Here is a 22,272-nt window from a genome sequence, read left to right as displayed (position 1 = left end):
TTTCGGTCGAATTTTTTATTTCGATGTTGGTACTTTTCAATTTTCTGCGTATAGTATACCACCGAGTATTAGAGTTAGTCCGTTTCCATTTAACGCCTGAGATCCTCTCCGGATAGTTACTCTGTTCCAGATTTTTTATTTTTAAGTTGGTACATTACATTTTGTGAGAATAGTATACTACTGTATAGTATCAGAGTTGTTCCATTCCCATTGAAAGTTTGATAAAATAGGCCGTTAATTCAAATCTAGTCTATTTAAAATTGTAATTTTATTCTATTTTAACGTTTAATTTTAATTATTATAATCGATATTATTGTTATCATTGTTTAACTTAATTATAATAATGAATATTTGTTGTAGACATTTGATGTAAATATAAAGTGTGAATTGTTTTCATTACTTTTTCAGCTTTGAACTGGGATACTCCTAAATATATCCAGCAGGTGTCACTATGTGCCAGAAAGGCGCGAATTTGAATTCATTTTAAATATTATATTAAAATTAATTCAAATTTATTGTACTCATACATAATCCTAATACATGCCCGGCTGTAAGCTGTAATGCTTTTAGATGCACCTGGCATGTCTGAAAAATTAAGCTGTTATTTTGAATTTAAATTCATTGATTATTTCTTTACATGTATTTGTAAAATAATTAACACAACTTTATTTTAGAAAACTTTTTATTATTTTATTTTTTTTTAATACTTGTATATTTCTGTCTTTATCATAATTATTGTTATAGAGATATTATTATTATTATTATTATTATTATTATTATTATTATTATTATTGTTATTGTTATAGTTATGAAGATTATTATTTAATTAATCTAACATCCGGCCCTCAGTCGAAGGAATTCTAAATAAACACATAGCGACGACTAATATAAATTATAGTAGTTATAATTTCAAAAAACGTGGGAAATTTTAAAGTTAAAAAATTCATATGAAATTTTATTATTATCATTGCAATAATAATAATAGCAATTATAATTCTTCCTGTTTATAAAAGGATGCTAAATTATTAGTTATTAAGAAAATTATTCATTTTTATTCCAAATAGCGCGCGAAAATTCAATTTTCAAAATTTCAATCAAAATTTTATTATTATATTTATAACATCTTATTCCTTGAAGGGGAAGGATGCTATACTAAAATAATAATTATTATTTGTTAATACCGATGTACATACACTATTTGTATGACTTGTATCGTTATAAGTCGACTACAATTACGTACAGTAAGTCATTTAAGTGTTTCCAGGTACAAATCAAAATTTACTATCAATTTTAAATCACATTATTTTGTTTCGTTTGCTGATAAGACTATTGATTTCTCGAGTGTTAATTTGAATAATAATATGATTAAGACAATGAATTGTGTATAATTGCCGTAGTTAACAAACGATGGAAATTATCATGCGCAACAATTACTGGCTACCATTAATGATATCGAGTATAGGTTATATATACCAAGCACAAAAAGCTTGCAAAATATTGTACGGTGACTTATTACATGGTGAATAATATAATGATCAGTAAGTAATTTTTTTCTCGACTTCTGTTTTTTTCCTTTGATGTAATTATTATCATTCTCTCTTTACAGTGAAGTACAACGAGAATAAGAGCGTAAAAGATGTGATTGTAACAAAAAATGCGAGATATTATGTATGTAACAACTATTTGTTAGTAAATTATGAATAGAACCCTCTACTAAGCCTGCCTATGTATATGGTTGATAAATCCATTTTTTTGTCTCTACAACCCATGCAGGAAACCCCCAGAGTTGACAAAGGGGCCAGGCTTGGGTCAGTACTGGGAAACCTACCTGTGGCGTACCTATATTGGCCCATGCCTGGGCCAGGATGCTTAACCCAGCCTCGGCCATGCCAATGATTATCCAAGTTTGAGCCAAGACTGGCTAACCTAGTCTTGGCCATTCATTGGTGACCCAAGCTTGGGCCAAGACTTGCTAACCTAGCCTTGGCCGGCCCAATGATTGCTCGAGCCTGAGTCAGAATTAGATTCCCCAGCCACGGCCATTCAATGGGAAATCCAAAGTTAATTAATCATTAAACAATAGAATTTTAAACAGTAAATATTTATTGCTCAACGAATATTTGTTAGCAAACGTTAAAATTGAAAATTCATTATTCAACCAAAACATTTGCGTATCGTCAAAATTGATATAGTCTTTAGAAAATTAAAATATAAAATTTACAGTTGAATTTTTAATATTGATAATTTTAAACATTAAAATTTATAATAAGATATTAAAAATATACAGAACGATGTACGAAATCTAAAGTAATATAAGAACGTGACGCTTGCATTTTTTTAATAACTAATAAACATTTGTAAAAAAATAGTTAATTTTCATCCAAACACAATATTAAATAACATAAATTATATAAATAATAAACCGTCACACTTGGTCACCATATAGATTTAGCTTATAAGAATGATGAGATGTACATCAACTCACTGGTCGTATGGTGTAGAGGTTAGTCGTCGGTCTGGGAAGCGCACGGCTCGGGTTCGAATCTCGGTTAGAACGGACGCGATTTTCACTTTATTTCTATAATTAGCGAAAGTTAGATTTAAATCAAGAGTCGCGGTCTGAATTTGCGCTAGCTCTACATCAAAATTAAAATAAAAAAATAACACTTACAAAATTCTTTTTTTATCATTTTTTATCAAATGGCATAAACCAGACTTGAAAATTAACTATTATCCAGTTCTGGTAACTAGGCATGGGCCAGTAGTGACAATCAAACGTGGCGCAGTTTTGATTACCTAGCCTGGGCCAAGATAGGCTGACAAGCTTGGGACAGCCTTGGTTAGCAAGCATGGCCAAGATTTGGCTACCACGCATGGACCAGCCTAGGCGATCATACCTGGGCCAATGATAACAACCAAGCCTGGCACCTTGTTATCATCCCAGACTTTTACCAAAGCTGGGCCAAAGCGGGTTTACGAGAATGGGCCAGAGATTGACAGCATTGCGCCAAGCGAGGCCCATACCTGGCCCCGTCGTATTTTCCTGTATGGGAAGGGACAAATTTTAAATACTCTGTGAGAATGTAAAAAACGAAAGAACAAATGCAACGTTTTTTATGAAATATGTAATTTCTGTATTTCTAAATGGCGGAAATTGTAATTAAAAAAAAATTTCAATGTAAATATAATTTCTAAAAAAAATCTTAAATTTACTTTGATGATTTTTTTAACTATCTGTTAAGAAAATCGAATATTTTCAAAAATCGTGAAGTCATTGGTTTTACCTCGTGTTTCGAAAATCGAGTGCTCATCACGTCAAAAGAAGAAATTTTCACAAAAAGATGTAAAATCCGAACAAAAACAGTTCCACTGTAAAAAATTACGCCAAGTACACGTTCACAACTCTTGATTTACAAAAATGCCAAGGAGAAATTATCATTTTACAAATAGATGTAAAATAAAAAAAAAACGGACCAAGTAGCCGTTATGATCTTCCATAATTGAAAAAATTTTGTGATAAATTTAACGAATAAAAACAATTTTTTAGACGTACTTGGCGTACGTCATTGAGTACCCAAAATTTTTTCATTTCTGATAACTGAGCCAGAGAACTGATATGAAAAGCGATTTTACGGACAATTTTTTCAGCCCTTCCTCACCAAGTCATTAACCCTACTGATGATCATTTTGATGCAACCATATGAATCGATAACAATTGAAATTCATGCTTGTTTTCATTATTTCACGGATAAGATTGATATTTGTACAACTAAATAGCTTCCAAACATTTCATTCAGATTGAGAAAAAATGAATCAGTTTATTAATTGAATGAACTGTTAATTAAATTCACTTCATTAGAAAATATAGCATTAATAAATGTTCAAGAAACATCGGAGCCCTATTTTAAAGTAAGATTTATTTCTACTATAAATTTAAAAAAAAACAGGATTTTATCACGAAATTTGATCATTAATTTACTAAGCAATTTTTATAATTAATTCAGTAATCATTTTTCTTGCCACCAGTATATTTTTAACTTCTCGCTAAGACAATTGAAAATTTTTTGAAGGTCACAGAAAACTTACATGAGTATCCCCACGAGGGTGTCACTGTGTGTGTGTGTGTGTGTGTGTGTGTGTGTGTGTGTGTGTGTGTGTGTGTGTGTGTGTGTGTGTGTGTGTGTGTGTGTGTGTGTGTGTGTGTGTGTGTGTGTGTGTGTGTGTGTGTGTGTGTGTGTGTGTGAACCTCCCATAACTTATGAACGACTTTACCGATTTCATCGTGGTTGGCCCATTTGAAAAAACATCAACGAACGTGGATTTTGAATACAATTTTGACCGATTCCGATAGATGGATTTCAAGATATCTCAAAAAAACCGTGAAAAAATTTCAGAAAAATTTTTGTTTTCAAGTGTCTTTTTGGAATAACTTTTAAACGGCTCAGTCGATTATCTCCAAAAACTAATCAGCTCTTGATCTTGAAAAATCATCTCAATTGCCGCTTGACCAGTCAAAATCGGTTAATTCGTTCAAAAGATATCGTGAACGAAAGAAAACCGAAAAAAGTGTTTTTTTCGGAAGTACTCCTAAATTTTAACGTTTGATCAATGCGAACTTAAAAATTCTTTACGGGGCTTAAAAACGGCGTTGAATGCTGCCAGCCACTTGAAAATCAGTTCATTCATTGGAAAGTTATTAAAAGTTGTACATTAAAAACGATGTTTAATCAAACTTCTATCAGACATACAGCAATGCTGTGAAGAGGGAAAGAACAGGAGATAAGGTGATTATTGAACTACTGATATTTGACATCAATGAGTTACCTGAGGGATATTATCACGTTATCACGATTCATCTGAAAAAATTTTGGGTACTCAATGACGCACGCCAAGTACGTCTAAAAAATTGTTTTTATTCGTTAAATTTATCACAAAATTTTTTCAATTATGGAAGATCATAACGGCTACTTGGTCCGTTTTTTTTTTATTTTACATCTATTTGTAAAATGATAATTTCTCCTTGGCATTTTTGTAAATCAAGAGTTGTGAACGTGTACTTGGCGTAATTATTTACAGTGGAACTGTTTTTGTTCGGATATTAAATTATTACGTCCTTTTGCTACACTAGAGCCACTTTGGCAATTTTTTGAATCATAATTTGCTGTTTACTGGTGGACACTTTTTCAACTGATTCCCCATACTAGATGGTCCTCCTTGCCTCTACCCTCCATATTTACTACTATGCAGTAAAAAATTGTAGACTATTTTTTTAAAACGTGAGTAATGTATATTTTAAAAAATGTCATTGAAATATGACACATATCGATCGATGAGTCAAAGTTTTATGTAACTCAATTCAAAATTGCTAATTTATAAAAAATGTTTGACAAGAGATATAAATAATAAAAGATTAAAAAACGGAGTTTTTTTGGGGTCTCAAAATAAGCATCAACTTTAGACTTCTGTAAAATCGTAAATTCAAATTTCATAATTCGCATGTAATTCCAATATTTTACCCTTTGTAAATGCTAATTCGAAACAAATTTCTATCTCTATTTGATCAAAAGATAGCGAGTGACCATTCTTTATAAATTATGATAATTAATGAAAAAAACAAAAATTTTTTTTCATCATTGCGTTTAAGAAGGTTCAACTAATCACCAAAAAATTCAGCGTGAACAAAAAATTTGAATTGACGATTTTACAGAAGTCTAAATTAGGTATGTAAAATTATTAAATAGGTATGTAATCTACTATTCAAATATGTCAATGTCTTTGTTATCAATGATAACTTATCATTATTTGAATCTATAAATTGATCCATAAAATTATTCTTCTCATTTTCAGTATTTGTTGACAAAATTTCATCGTTCATCCGTCATAGTAAACAAAATGAATAACATTTCATTTATACTACAGTAGTCGCTAGAATGTGTACACTGATAGAAAAACAATCTTGATTCAAGAAACTTTCTTTCTTCAAAATTTGAACTCTTGAAACTAGATATAGATATATTTCTTTCAAGAATTTTTGTTTCTTGGTTCAAAATAGGCGATAACATTGATTCAAGATGTTACCGACTTGTGTTAAGAATAACTTTTTTGGGTCATTAATTTACTTATTTCAAGAAATAATTTTTTTCGGTATAACAATTAAAGACTATTTAGTTTTTGAAATATACTTTGATGAATTATTTTAAGTTTTTAAACGATAATGTTATTTTGGTTGAAAAACTAAATGTATCGATTGAAGATAATATAGCTCTAAAGCCAAGAAAATCTAAATCAAGACAAGAAATTCTTAAAGCAAAATAATCATTTGTCTTCCAAAATAAATTCTTAGATCAAGAAAATATCTCTTGAGTCAACATAAATTTTCTATCAGTGTAGTGAGATGTCGACAGTGATAAAAATTACAAATTATGTAAATAGTCATTTTAATAACTCGTGTAATATGAAGAAGAAAGAGATAGTTTTAACAATCACAATGACTTTGACCTGGCTAATAATATTCATAATATGTTTTAGATAAACGAAAATAACTGATAACGTAAGTGGTTTAAAGTGTATTTTAGTATTGCAGCGTTAGTCGCGAGGTTGAGTCGTTAACTCATGCGATAGGCAATCATGAGTCCGCTTGTGCAAGTGCGACAAGGTAAGTTGTGTGGGGTCAAAGAAAAAAATATATATGGCAAAGAATTTTATGCATTTCGGGGGATTCCGTACACGAAGCCGCCGGTTGGAGAATTAAGATTCAAGGTTTGTATTTTTATTTTTTTTTAGTTGTAGTTTGATTAATAATCACTAAGATAACTAAAACAATAGGATCCAGAACCACCAGAATCATGGACTGGAGTGAGAGATGCTAAGAAGTTTGGAAATATAGCATTACAATATGATAATGCATCACAGAAAGTAATAGGAAGCGAAGATTGTCTTTTTTTAAATATCTATACAAACACTTTGAATTCAATCGCATCAAAATCTGTAATGGTTTGGATCCATGGTGGTGCTTGGATTATGGGTTCTGGTAATGATGATATGCACGGACCAGATTATTTGATTGAAAAAGATATCGTCCTAGTTACAATTAATTATCGACTTGGTATTTTAGGTAAATTTGCACAGCTTTGGGAAAAGTTGTCGCTAAATTTGAAATATATAATGAATACATTGTTTGTAGGTTTTCTCAATTTGAATGATGAAAAAGCTGCTGGTAATCAAGCATTGAAGGACCAGGTCATGGCATTGAGATGGATACAACAAAATATTGAAAAATTTGGTGGTGACGTGAATAATGTTACGATTTTTGGAGACAGTGTTGGCGCGGGTTCGGTGCATTACTTAACACTATCACCTTTAGCAAAAGGTATGAAATGAGTTAAAGATAGCAGAAGGGGGGGGGCAAAATGGGCTCTCTAAAATCTTCGATATCCAAAAATATTTGGGGGCAAAATGGGCCCCCAACATTTTCAACACTCAAAATGTTTGGGAGATAAAATAGGCTGATTAGCCTTTAAAAACCAACGAATATTTTTCAGTTAAACAGGTTCTAGAATTTTTGAATTATAGAAATTATCAAAAAATTATATAAAGGACAAACTAGGTGACGAGTTAATTAACAGCATTATTTTTCTATATTATTTATTAAAAAACTATTGATTTTTCAAAAACTTCCCAGACTATTTTTACGATGGTGTCTGTGCCTGTTTGTGTGTGTGTGGGAACGGAATTGGCAGCAATCGAAAGAGTTTCTTTGCCTTTAGATATTTTATACTATGTAAGTTAATTCATCGATTCCAATAACTAATTGCCTTTTAAGCTTAAAAAACTACGTTGATCGCCGTCAACACTCCGACATTTTCGACCTGATTTATTATTGCTCTTGGTATGAAATGTTGAGGGCTTAGGGATGGAGTTAACGGGAAGTTGCAGGGATGGTCTTTAATGACACTAAAGTGTCAACCGTGTTCCTAATTTTTTTATACTGAATACATAATGAAAAGATTTAAAGCATAAAACAAGTAAGAAATACACTAGTCACAAAAATTAAGGGATATAAAAAAAATTCCAAATTTTTTGGTGATTTTCAGCGAGCTGTAACTCCGAGGAAAATGATCGCACAGAAAAAAAAAAAAAAGCAAATTGTAGCTCCAAGTGTCTAGTTTTTAGATATGACCATGAAAATTTTTGTCATCGTCAGGTCTGGAGAAATCCTAAGAAAACTACTGAAAAAAATTTTTCGAAATTTTTTCGTCTTAAAAAGGTCTACGGGCTTCAAAAAAATTTTTCGATTGTTTCGTTTAAAAGCTCTTTTAGTAAATTTAATACCCTTTAATTTGACGTAATCAAAAAGCCTGTACGATAATTTGCCGCGGAGTTATCGTCAATCAAAGCAAAAAGTTTTTTTGACTTTGGAAATCAATAACTCTGGAAATAATGACCGTATAGGAAATCGAAGGAGGGTTTTGAAAACTACACAATATTCTTTATAAGGGAACGTAAACCGCTTTTGAAGAAAAAATTTTTTTTGAATTGAAAACTCGGACTGAAAAAAAGACAAAAATTCGCATAATTAAGGATATTTGGATAACTTGGTATAACTTTGGATAAAATGGATGAACGAAGGATATCGTTGGTAATTTTTTAACTTCAAAGTGTCCCCTAAAATCCCTAAGAAATTCAAAGCGCTGCGATTTTTTGTTCATAGTGCCCAGAAGCTTCAAATTCTGTGTTTTCGCAAAAATCACCATTATGAGCAATTTTGTGATTTTTATTCATTTTTCCATTGAAAAAAATTTTTTTTTCAAAATTCTTTATTTTTCGATCAAAGAGATTGATTTTTCAAGAAATTTGAAAAAAAAAAAAAAATTTTCAATTTTTTCGAAATTTTTTTATCAAAAATTTAAAAAAAAAATTTTTTTTTTTTTATCGTCTTCAGAATGCTTCACTATTGTCAAAAAAAATTAACTCAATTTTTTCTGTCCGCTACAACTGCCTTAGTTTTAAATCTCATTTTAAAAATTCAATAAAAACAAATTGATATACCCCCCGCGGAGTTCGGCTTTTCCTCACACAAAACTTGAATTTTACGTTTTCTTTTTAGCCTAAATTCCTTACGTGAATTTTATGTAAGCTTTTCTTTGATAAGCACCTTTTGATATGCCTCGTCGACATTTAGCTGCCACAGATGTGGCTCGCATTGTTACCCTCCTTCAAGAGGGCTACAGTCAGGTGGAAGTAGCAGCTTCTATGGGAGTGAGCCAGTCCGTTATCAGTCGGGCCTATGCCCGATTTAACGCGACTCAAAGTTACGATCGTCGTCCGGGTCAAGGTAGACTACGAATCACTACCGAGCGTGATGATCGAGCTATCATTCGAGATGTTCGTCGAAACCCTACTGCGCATGCCCACACGATCGCTCATCAATTTCGCAATCGTCGACAACGTCCTCCCCAACAACACATATCGGCATCGACGGTTCGAAATCGCTTTCGAGAGCAAGGACTACGCGCTAGACGCGCAAATCGCGTGCCTATGCTCACTCCACGACATCGCCGAGCCCGATTGGCCTATGCTCATGATCATCACCATTGGGGTCGTAGACAGTGGACCAGTGTATTATGGACTGACGAATCTCGATTTTGTCTTCATGGCAGCGATAGATGATCTCTCGTTTGGCGCCGTCGTGGAGAACGAGATCGGGATGGTTTTACGAGACCAGTTACAGCTTTCAATGGTGGATCAGTCATGGTGTGGGCAGGCGTGTCCTTCAATACCAGAACCCCGTTGGTCATCGTTCGTGGGACGTTGACTGCCGATAGGTACGTCGACGAAATTCTGGAGCCACACGTCCTGCCTATGCGCACACGCATGGGGGCAAGACGGTTCATTTTGATGCAGGATAATGCTCGTCCTCACACTGCAGTTCGTACGCGAACTTTTCTCCGCGCCAACAACGTAACAACGCTTAATCATCCAGCGATGAGTCCTGATTTGAACCCAATTGAGCATGTTTGGGACATGCTTGGGCGTCGATTGCGGCGAGACTATCCGCAACTGCACAATCTTCATCAGTTGACTCAAGCGTTGTTCCGTTGTTGGCAAGGAATTTCGCAACGTGATATTCGACGATGCATCAACATGCAAGAGCGTTTACGAGCTGTGATTCGGAACAGAGGTGGCAATACACGGTACTGAGCAGTTACTGCCGTGCGTACAGAGGTCATTCGGCAGCTGCAAACAGACAAACACGCAGACAAAGACACACACACACACACACACACACACACACACACACACACACACACACACACACACACACACACACACACACACACACACACACACACACACACACACACACACACACGTGTGTGAGAAGCATAAATCCGACCGAGCAACCTCCACGTGGTACGCTTTGAGTAACGCTAATGCCGGCGGTAAAACAACAGTCGAAAAAATTGAGAAAATTTCGAAAAAATTTTCGAAAAAATTGAAAATTTTTTTTTTTTTTTTTCAAATTTCTTGAAAAATCAATCTCTTTGATCGAAAAAATAAAGAATTTTGAAAAAAATTTTTTCAATGGAAAAATGAATAAAAATCACAAAATTGCTCATAATGGTGATTTTTGCGAAAACACAGAATTTGAAGCTTCTGGGCACTATGAACAAAAAATCGCAGCGCTTTGAATTTCTTAGGGATTTTAGGGGACACTTTGAAGTTAAAAATTACCAACGATATCCTTCGTTCATCCATTTTATCCAAAGTTATACCAAGTTATCCAAATATCCTTAATTATGCGAATTTTTGTCTTTTTTCAGTCCGAGTTTTCAATTCAAAAAAATTTTTTCTTCAAAAGCGGTTTACGTTCCCTTATAAAGAATATTGTGTAGTTTTCAAAACCCTCCTTCGATTTCCTATACGGTCATTATTTCCAGAGTTATTGATTTCCAAAGTCAAAAAAACTTTTTGCTTTGATTGACGATAACTCCGCGGCAAATTATCGTACAGGCTTTTGATTACGTCAAATTAAAGGGTATTAAATTTACTAAAAGAGCTTTTAAACGAAACAATCGAAAAAATTTTTTTGAAGCCCGTAGACCTTTTTAAGACGAAAAAAATTTCGAAAAATTTTTTTCATTTCAGTAGTTTTCTTAGGATTTCTCCAGACCTGACGATGACAAAAAATTTTCATGGTCATATCTAAAAACTAGACACTTGGAGCTACAATTTGCTTTTTTTTTTTTTCTGTGCGATCATTTTCCTCGGAGTTACAGCTCGCTGAAAATCACCAAAAAATTTGGAATTTTTTTTATATCCCTTAATTTTTGTGACTAGTGTATGTTGAGTTTTTTTGGGGGCCCGTTTTACCCTACTTTTCTCAATTTCTAATTTTGATATATCGAGCTATAGAATCGAGCTTTATTGTGTCTATAGACACAAAAAAATCAATACCATAAACTCAGTAAAAGGCCAAAAAAAGTAAAACAAGCTGAAAAACTCATAATATAAAAATTTTCTGAAGGTGGTCCATTTTGCCCCACATTTTCAATTTTTAATCTTCAATGAACAGAGCAAATTAAGGTCAAATACTTGGTAAGAGACTAAAAAAATGTCAAACCAGCTAAAAACACTAAGAATTTTAACATTTTTTTTAAGGGGCCCATTTTGCCTCCCTTTCCTCTATATTATATTTTGATTACATAGAGGTGCAAAAGGCGCCCGTACATAGAATCAGAATAATACATAAAAAAGAATTATAAATTATAAAATTTGAATACATAGATTATCGATTATCCAGTGCAACAGGTTACAAAGAAGAAAAAATTATTTGAAATTAAAAAAAATTTCTGCTTATTAGGATTATTTCACAAAGCTATATTACAAAGTGGCGTGGCTACTAATCCATGGGGAAGTGCGCCGTATTCTGGAGTTGAAACTGCAGTAAAGATATCTTCGCTACTGGGAAAGAAAATAACTGACACTAAAGAACTTATCGAATACTTACGAACTGTCGATGCGGCTCGTCTAGTTGATGCAGAGCGGGCAGTTAGGCCTTGGAATGTATGTAATTATCGATATGACTTGTTTTTTTAACTTATCTTATCTAATTGTAAGGCTCCAGCATTGACTGCTCGTTTACGTAATATATTATCTACCACAGAAACTTCATTTACTGGAAAACCCTTTCGTACCGTCAATAGACTCGAAATCAAAGAATCCATTTCTTAATATTCCCGTAGAAGAAGCTGCCAAGTTTGGAATTCAAGTGCCTCATATAATTGGTTATACAAGTCATGAAGGAATTATTATTCTTACAGGTGAAATTTTGTTGCTAACAACCAAGTTATTTGATTAATTTATTTCATTCATATTTAAAAGTATAATTTTATTTAGATATGAATGAAAAAATCTTTGCCGAAGTGGAGGATAATCAAGAAGAGTTATTGTGTCATCCAAATATCAAAAGATTTCTGCAAAAACGAAATATATCTGTGAAAGATGTTAAAAATTTCTTCATGGGTAATAATAAAATTTCCAACGAGAATGTCAACTTATATGTTGATTTAATGAGTGCTGTTAATTTCTTGATCAATATACAACACACTTTAGAGATTCAACTATCGATTTCGAATATACAATCATATGTGTATAAGTTTGAATATTTTTCTAAAGACTCTGTTGTTCTTCAAAAATTAATTGGCACCAATTTTGAAGGTATTTGCTTTGCAAACAATATTTTTATCAATAAGATCTTTTTTTTTTGTTTTATCTTCATAATTTTTTTTTTTGATTATTTAAAATATTTTAATGCATTCTAAATTATTTTAGATTGTGCTAAAACAATCTAAAATATTTAAGGGTATTATTAGCAATGGTAAATATAATGGTAGATTATTTTAGGTACAATCTTAGATAGATACTTTATTTATGCCAAGACCAGATGGCCGAATGACAATTTTACAATATAGTATACAAAATAAATTACAAAAATTTCAAAATACAAAGTGTCGATGATTAATTTATATAGTAGAAGTTCAGATAATATTAACAAGTTTCAGTATTAGATTAGATTTAAATAATTTAATTAATTTGATTTTATTTAAGAGTTAGATTTAACTGTACTGAAAGAAAGAGAGTGAAACATCAAAACTTCAATAACTATATTATTATTGGACCTGAAAACTCTACAGATTTATCTAATTGCAATCTAAATTGAAAAGATATTCAAAAATTTTATTTTTGAAAATCTCGATATCAGCAGGATTCGGCCTATAATTTCCAATCGATCTCAATGAAACTTCGCATACTTATTCTACGGACGAATTCCTTGATTAAGTTCGAAGACGAGTAAAATCGGTCGATTAGCTTACAAAGAGTTAGCATTTCAAAATTTTTTTGGTTTTTAAAAAATTTTGAATTTCGCGCTTTAATGAGTGCGCAAGAGTACTTGAATTACTAATTTTTCTCAAAATAATTTTTCAGCAGTAAAAATAACTCAAATCTAATAAATTTATCTTAAAGTTTATACGATTATCTTTAATTTAAGCTTTGTTTGTCCATTTTTTAAATTTATTTCATGAGTTGGAAAATTAAAAAAAATTTTCCAATAAATGTATTTGGGGCATATATCTTCAAATAACATTCATATATCATTAGATTATTATAAACCTATTTCTCTTCTATATTCAACTAAGAAATCTACCTATCCATGTAGGATGTTTCAAACAGGATGTTTTTAAAGTATATATACTGATTAATTAGGTACGTCTCATGGAGAAGATATCTTTTATTTGTTTTGTCCAAAAATTCTGAATAAACTTGGAATGAAACCACCAGCTTTCGGATCAACTGGATATATCATCCAACAAAGATTCTTAGAACTATTTACTACCTTTGCAAAAACTGGGTATATAGCTGTTGATATTCAATTGAAACCCTTCAGCACTCGCGTATTTTTTTAGTATCTCATAGGTTGAGTATTCTTACGCAAGAGAAAATTCCATAACGTGAGTGCTGATGGGTAAGAAATTTTTTGCAAACACTAATTAATTCAAAATTTCCTTACAGAAATCCGAATCCGAAAAAATCAGATCTGATTCAGATTAAATGGCAACCAGTGGACAGTTCAATGATGTACAGTTGTTTGAAGATATCCGAAAATCTCAGTATGATTAAAGAATCAAATATTTTACACGATATATTAAAAGAAATTGAAAAATAAACGTTTGTTTATTTCATATGATAAATATGAAATGTTGTTCGTTGGTAAATGCATAACTTGGCAATATCTGTTTTTTTTTATTATTAATATGTTCGCACGAATCCAAATTTTGTTATTAAATAAACAAAAAATGTCTGAACTTTTCCAGCAAATTAAGAAATCCTTTAAAAATTAAGTTTTTTCTTTTACCGGATTTTTCGATGAATTAATATTTAAAAAATCAAATCAATTTTTTCAATTATGCTAAGAATAATAGATCTAATTAATTTTTTATTTCGTTAACGTAATGAAAGTTTGTAACAGTTTTACCTGCTCAGGTTAGCCCCTAATCAATTTTATAAATGACTAAACAAAACTAACAACAATAAAAATTATCAGGGCGCCACCAGGATTATTAATCACGGTTCCTGGAACCGTTCCAGAGCTGAGAAAACTTATCTTAGGGTAGAGAGAGTGGAGGAAGGTGCTGTTGAATAATAAAAAATCTAATTAACAAAATTGATCAATATTTATTAACAATAAAAAGAAAAAAAACTTAACAGAGTTGGCTTAAAATTAGTTAACAAATTTCACTCACTCACACACTTATAATCTAACGAAGCAGAGAATACTGCGAACTAAACGATATTTACAAACGAACCTTCCAATGACGATACGATGACTAGACGGGCTTTTTCGAACAAACGGTCTCCCACACCTGTCTTAGAACTAAACTTAAAATTAAACGTCCACCGGACGACCAAAACTAACTAACTTATACACTTTTCTACTTAAAATTAAGTCCACAGGACTACCGAACTTAACACTATTAACACTCTCTATCATGCATAACCCGTTCAATTCTTCACACACATAACCCACACTTCGCTTAATTGATTTTACAATTTAAATTTTAATAAATCGAATGTAATTAAATTTTAGATAAAATATTTAAATTAAATTATTCAATCATTAGTAAATTAATAAAACGACAAACAATATTCAATTTAAAACCAATTCTCAATTCCAATTGTTAATTTTAATTCCGTTAAAATTTTAGATGGATTAAAATTCTTCAGTAACTTATTGTCATGGTCTTAAGAATATAACAATACTTATTTAGAACAAAAGGTCTTAATGCCTTGAATTAACTTTTGATAACTAAATAAATTAATCACAATATAAATTTTTACATCACTTCAAAATTATTAACACAAATTTAATTAACTAATTCTCTAGAGTAAAATTAATTTAATTAATTCACTGACTTAATCCCAAAATTATTAAATTCCCACGTGACGATATAATTTTATAATATAATATTCTCAATAAATAATTCCTAAATATAATATTCTTAATAATTTTCCACTCTATAATATTCTCAATTAATAATTTTCCTAATATAAAATTCTTAACAATTAATTCTTAATATAAAATATTATCAATAATTTTCTACTCGTTTTATAAATTATAAAAATTCGACACGAGTCGAAATAGTCAATTTCAATTGCTAGAACATTTGCTAGTCAAGTCTTTGCTTGACCTTGGGTATTGGAATTTATGCGACACACAACTGACGCTTGACGAAAATTCCACGAATAAAAATTTGTCTATTTTTCTCAATGACAAAAATCAATCAATTTTACTCAGTTAAATATTGAAAAATTAATTTAATGAATTTTCTTAGATGTTAGTTAATTGATTGAAAACTTTTAGATATTAAAACTTCCCCCGCAAGGTCGATCGAGCGATCCCCGGGTATAAACCCCCATGAAAATCACTCAATCCAAAAACTAGCAAATGTTCTACGATTTATTTATTGAATTAAATTTTCGTCGATTAACGATCCAATTGATAAATAATTAGAAGTAACTGGGTATTGGATAAACCGCGGTCCACTTCCTTCCCACAGAGCAATAATTGACACCTTGACGAACAAAACGATGATCTAACTCACTCGTTGAGGATGAAGTCCTAGTTGTAGTTGGCTTCCTTCGTCTCGTCACTACTCTCGGGAACGGTCCTTTTTGATTTCCGTGGCACTCAGTCTGGCGGTCACACTACTTCTCCCTGTTCCGCTGCACGGCTCACCTATTTTAACCCAAACTCACCCCCTCCTATTCTCCCTTTAGGCCCGAAGATCGAGACGCGCCAGTGCTATGTCGAATAATTATCGATATTCGGTGACTTATCGATTAAGGGTAATTTTACCCTGTTACAAGTTGAACAGCCCATTATATTGATGGCATTATTATTCTATTCCTAATCTTTGATGGAAAAAAAAATAATAATAATAAGATTAACCAATTTAACTATTTAATAAAGTAAATTATCTCCTGTAAATATATTAAATTTGTTATTACTATGCGTGACATTAATTTATCCCTGTTCGTGTTGCTTTAGTATTATTGGAAATTCGTATTTATGGACATGGAAATTTCTAAAAATGAATATTTGATTTTTGGAAAAAACAATAAAAGTATTTAAGTAAAATTAGACATTAATAGAAATGGATATTTATGAAAATGGATAATAATATTAAAAGACATCAATAAAAATGGTTAAAAATACAAATGTACAATTGAATAAATGGAACAGTCACTTTATGAACAATTGAAAAAATGGGCATTTAAATTTTTGGAAAAGTGGATAAATGCCCATTAATAAAAATGAAATCTGTAAAAATGGACATTTGAATAAATGAACTTCGATAAAAAATACTTACTTATGGAAATTAGTAAAAATGGACAAATGATTTAAATTCAATTAAAAATAATTATAAAGTTGATAAATTATAAAATTAGGGTTTTTGACGTGCGTAAAGTAAAAAGGATGTCTGAAGAGCTGGGAACTCGGTTACCAAGACATCTTCTTTGTAGGTTTTTACGGAAAACGCTAAAATATCAATTAGTTCATTAAACTTAATTTTTCGAGTACTTAATACACGGTAAAAGAATGTTCTTGAATCAAGTATCTAATTTTGAAGAACTTGATATTCTTGATTTGAGTAGAAAAATTCTTAATTTAAGAAAATTTTTTTTGATTTAAGGAAATTTTACTTGATTCAAGAATTTTTCGTCTTGATTCAAGACAATTACTTTCTTCAAAATTATATACTTGGTTTAAGAATTTTTCTCTTGAATCGTTAATTTTTTTTTGTGTACTATTTATATATTATGACCGGGCTCACCAGCATTTTTAATTGAATGCAAGCGTTTTTATTTAATCAATCATGAATATGCACAGTGACAAAATAAATGGGAATTAAAGAAATAAAGGAAATTTAAAATATTTTATTTTGTTTCTTTTTTTGTTCAACCATGGGCAATAAATAAATAAATAAAACTGTATGCAATAAAATAAAAAAACGTTGGTAAATTCACAGATTCGGTAGAATCTGGCGCCAAGGTCCGTTCAAAAATCCCGTTGTAAACGGAGCGCCAGATTACCGACTGTGTTTACTGTAAGCATCACGTTTTTTAGAGGTTGCCAATTTATTTTTAATTCTACGGCCCTTTTTTTCCTTAAATTAGTATTATAACGGTAGTTCATACCTTATTTTCCTGATATTAATTGATTATATCCAATTATAACAATTAATCTGCTTAAGATTATTAAATTTAATCAGCACAAACTATAGCAACGCAAAAATTTCGATCCTGACTTTTTTTCGATGGGCAAAGTGATCTGCCACAGACTAAATAATTCGAGAATGCATAGTAATCCTCCGATAGATGGGAAACTACAGTTAAAAAAAGATATTTCGCAGCTTGAATCTACACTCGCCAGGGTGCACTGCAATTCTTTCTACATAAACTGTAGATTCAACGGGATAGCTCACTAAAGTTAGCACCCCAGAGTTTTTTTTATTAATTTTTGATTTTTTTTTATCACGTCGTCAGCTCGTCGTTTGTTCTTTATTGTTTAATATCAACATTTGTTAGTTCTCCATTTATTCATTTTAAAGAAAATTTATTAATAATGTATTTTTAAGTCAGCCCCCCTATCGTATTTTTTAATATTTTGGTAGCAATTTGGGTCATTAAACCTCTATTTTTAATTGTTCATGTATATTTAACATTTGTTCCTACTTCACATTTTTTATTTGTTGTTTAATTAACATTTTTAATCCGAACAAAAACAGTTTCACTGTAAAAAAATTGCGCCAAGTCCACGTTCATAAAACTCATCTCAATGACGTTTGCACTTTACAAAAAAAAATAAGACTCAATATAATAATTGTCATTCTCTACAAAAAAAAGTGAAATACAAAAAAATACCAAGAAACTGTCATAATGTTAAAAAAATTGAAAGAAAATTTGTTGAAAATTTAAAAATTAAAAAAAAATTTTTTTATTGTACTTGGCGCGCGTCATTGAGTACCCCAAATTTTTTCAGGATAAATAAACATCCTTTGAATGATTAAAAATTTATAATTAAGTCAACCTATAAAATGCATGAATTTAATTAATCAACTATTGATTGATTAATGCCATGATTGATTAATAATGTTCTAATTATTGTATTATTAAACATACATTGAATAATTGAATTAAGACCATCGGAAACGTTATCACAGTTTTCGATACCTCGACAATCTAATAAACTAAGAGAAGCTTTTTTCGCATTTTTGGGTTCAATTTGAATAGAATGTTCTTCAACTGCCCAAATCATGTCCCATACTTTTTGCCAATGTGTATTAGGAATTGGTATGGTAGGTAAATCAGACCTATAAATTTTTCTTAAACGATTATATTCTTTAATTGCTGAAGAGCTTGCTTTAACGGAATGAGGATCAAAATTGATTAAATGTAGTCCACGTAACTCTGTTACACGAGATAGGGCTACATAAATTTGACCAACATTAAAAATGGTGTTCCCTGCTTCAATGATGGCATTTTTTAAACTTAAACCTTGACTCTTATCAATAGTTACTGCATAACTCAAGCATAATGGAAATTGTTCTCTTACAACGAAAGCTCTTTCAAATAATTGAAATTTTACTTTAATACCATTTTAAAAATCAGCTCCTAAATTATCATTTATTATTATTATGATATTGTTGCTAGTAAATAAGACAATGCATCAAACGCATAATTACAATACGAATTATCTAAAAATTATGATTATTTGAAACCCGCTCAATCGAATAACAATGCCACCTACAGGAAATGACCAAAAGATCATAGAATGTACACACTGCTTAAGGGGCACACCTAGTGTAACGGCCTAAAAAAAACGTGATTTTTGGGAATTTTTATTAAAAAAAATACTTTATCAATTATTTTAAAATTTTAAGAATATATTTATACATGTTTTAAGAATACATAATGAAATTTTTGAAGAAAAAAATTAAATATTTTTTAAGTTATCGTCGATCTCTAACGGCGCGAAAAAAAAAAGGTCCTTCACTGCTGCAATGATTCCGGCCTTCTCCGTGGATGAAATCTAAAAAAAAAATATCTCGTTAAACTAGATAATATTGTCTGTACAATGACCTACGATAAAAAAAAATCAAAAATTGACAATATGGCGGCGTTTTAAAAAAAATAGTCGAATTTTACCTAAAATTTTGGTCGTTTGTGGCCTGCGAAAATTCGATTTTTGATCAGATCAAAAAATCGATAGGTCATTGTACGGAGAACTATATATAGAACATGTAAAAAAAATTCGATAGTGATCGGATCATTTGTTTTTGAGTAATCACTGCAGCAAATTCGGAAAATGCTGTTTCGAGAAAAACGCGTTTAAAGATAAAATGATCGTTTCCACTGTTATAAGTGGTTTAAAATCATATTTACAGCTAATCTGCTATTCCAGGGCCATATAATACACCTTCCTCTTCTTCGAAAAGGGCTTGTTCAGCTGAAGAAGCTTTTCTTCGAGATGATCGACCTTCTTTTGAAGAAGCCCTTTGGCGATAATCAGCGATTCGTATTCTCGTGTCGTCCTTAAGAGCCGCAAAATCTCTTGCTGCAGGTCCAACTATCACTCCCATTAAATTGAATATCTTCAAAATTGACGAATAACCGTCATTAAATATTGCAGTTGCAAAATTATTTGACAATTCAATAGTTTTGAAGCCATTATGAAGATGCTTGGGTGAAAAGTGCCAAAGTAAACCGTTGTAGCTTTCATTGTTGTTTTGAGTATTGTTACCTTTACATCTATCAAGCAATTCATATCGAGATAAGTCTTCATAAATAGGTTTTATAGCTTCTTGTACTTCTGGATCCAGTGGGAGGTAATCGTGTTTAAATGTACTAGTGATTCCTTCAGCTTCCGCGCGGCGAAAAGCGCACCAACTTTCAGCGCCTTCTGGACAATTTTTATGATTTGGGTTTTTGTCAGTTGAACAGAAATGATAAAATGTTGCCCAGATTGCTTTATACATTTCATCTACATTATCTTGATTCCTCATAATTGCTAAACCATAATATTTTTGGAGTTTATTTATAAAATTTACAGTTAACTTTTGTGATGTTTTACTTTTTCCTCCTAATTTCTTATTAATGTTCTTTACACTTCGGCAACGTGTTCCCATTCTTTTTTCACATGTAGATAGCATTCCAATTTAGCAACAGGAATATCATAAGGATTCAAATCTATAAGTCCTTTGTGGGTAGCGCTATCACCATCACCAATATAGCGGGTATATTTTACACCATATTTACTAATGGAACAACCAAACATGTCTTTTACACTATCCACTTCCATTTTTGAGGCAGATCCTTTATGATTGGCATCACATTCTTCATCGTGTAATGATAGCCATTCCTCATAATCTTCAGGTTCGCTATCTTTTTTTTCTTCCAAAAACACAACTCTGACAATATGTAGATTTTACGCATGAATCAAGAATTTTCTTGCTGTATTTTCCTGCCAGCGTAACTACTCCGAAACGGGAAGTATGGCCACGTTTTTTCCAGGTACCATCGCCGCTAACAGTCAAATTTGTCTCCGAATTTTCTTTCTTTAATGTAAGCTCTTTTTTTTCATTTATAGCTTGCTGCATACTGAGCTTACAAACAGTTTCGGCTGCAATCTGTAAATTCGTAAAACATCCCGCAAAAGTTTGGTCGTAAAATTTGCATGCTAAATCCATTAATCCACAGAAAAAATTTATCCCATTTATTCCGATGCCCAATAGACGCATCACAGCAACAATACGTTTATTTATTTCAAATGCGTTATTAATCATTGGTCCAGAATTAATATACGAATTGCCACATTCACAAATAATAGCAATTTTGAACCCTAGACCTCTTGAACTTGCTTGATTGAAAGTAACTTTTTTTTGACAGGTTTTACACACCACTAAATTACTAATTGCACTAAAAACTGATAAAAATTGCAAAATACAATATCCATGAGATGGGTCAATCACAACATTATTGTCATTATTTTGTAATAACTTTTCTGCGGACGTACTGGTATTCGCAGTAGATTGCTCAAATGTAAATCTATTTCCGGTAAACTTGCGTTTTTCGCAATTGATCGATGCTTAGGAACATTGTGAGTTCCTTTTTTATTTGAATATGAAGATTGATCACTCATTTTCAAGAAAATAGCACGTGTAAAATTATGATGCGCTCGATACAACGATCACAATGAGACTAAATGTGTCTGGCTCCGAAAATAATTTACGTGGCAGTAAACGAAAAATTTCTAGAAATTTCTAGAAATTATTATAATGATATATTTTTGTATACCTGAGAGCCAACAATAGAAACTGGAATCGTGTTATAGGGGCTGGAAGAGACAGTAGACTCTGAACAATACTTCAGGTACGTTTCGCAGCTAATGACACTCTAGCTGCCGAGCGGCTGCTCTTTAAAATGTTATAACTCAAAAACTATTTGAGATATCGATTTGAAATTTTAATATGTTATTTTTAAAGGTGTAATCTACCGAAATATGAAAAAAAAAATCGACTTTTTCGAAATTTCACACTAGGTGTGCCCCTTAATGAGAATTCTCGAGACCCTGAACAGCTGGTATATCCGAAGAAAGTAAAACTCAAACAATGTTTAGCGTATTATCTATTTGGTCTGGTTAATAAATAA

General features: G+C 31.5%; 1 protein-coding gene across 2 annotated transcripts; it reads left to right on the top strand.

Annotated features, from left to right (window-relative positions):
• Positions 1 to 6,264: 6,264 nt before the first annotated feature.
• On the top strand, positions 6,265 to 14,361 carry LOC141536892 (juvenile hormone esterase-like). 2 transcript variants are annotated; one of them, XM_074257676.1, is made up of 8 exons: positions 6,265 to 6,759; positions 6,826 to 7,114; positions 7,211 to 7,369; positions 11,864 to 12,066; positions 12,167 to 12,323; positions 12,400 to 12,720; positions 13,768 to 13,912; positions 14,074 to 14,361. In XM_074257676.1, the coding sequence occupies exons 1-8, from the start codon at positions 6,628 to 6,630 to the stop codon at positions 14,225 to 14,227; spliced, it is 1,560 nt and encodes a 519-aa protein (XP_074113777.1). In that variant the 5' UTR covers positions 6,265 to 6,627; the 3' UTR covers positions 14,228 to 14,361. The 2 variants fall into 2 exon arrangements, with proteins under 2 accessions (XP_074113777.1, XP_074113776.1); XM_074257675.1 differs by having other exon boundaries at positions 7,184 to 7,369.
• The last annotated feature ends 7,911 nt before the right edge of the window (positions 14,362 to 22,272 follow it).

Source organism: Cotesia typhae, unplaced genomic scaffold (genome assembly GCF_013202065.1).
Source record: "Cotesia typhae breed Kobodo isofemale line unplaced genomic scaffold, CoteBio_Ctyphae scaffold_45, whole genome shotgun sequence".
In the NCBI taxonomy this organism is placed as follows: domain Eukaryota; kingdom Metazoa; phylum Arthropoda; class Insecta; order Hymenoptera; family Braconidae; genus Cotesia; species Cotesia typhae.
The sequence above is the reverse complement of the archived record's forward strand: the minus strand, read 5'-3'. Positions and strand labels throughout refer to the sequence as shown.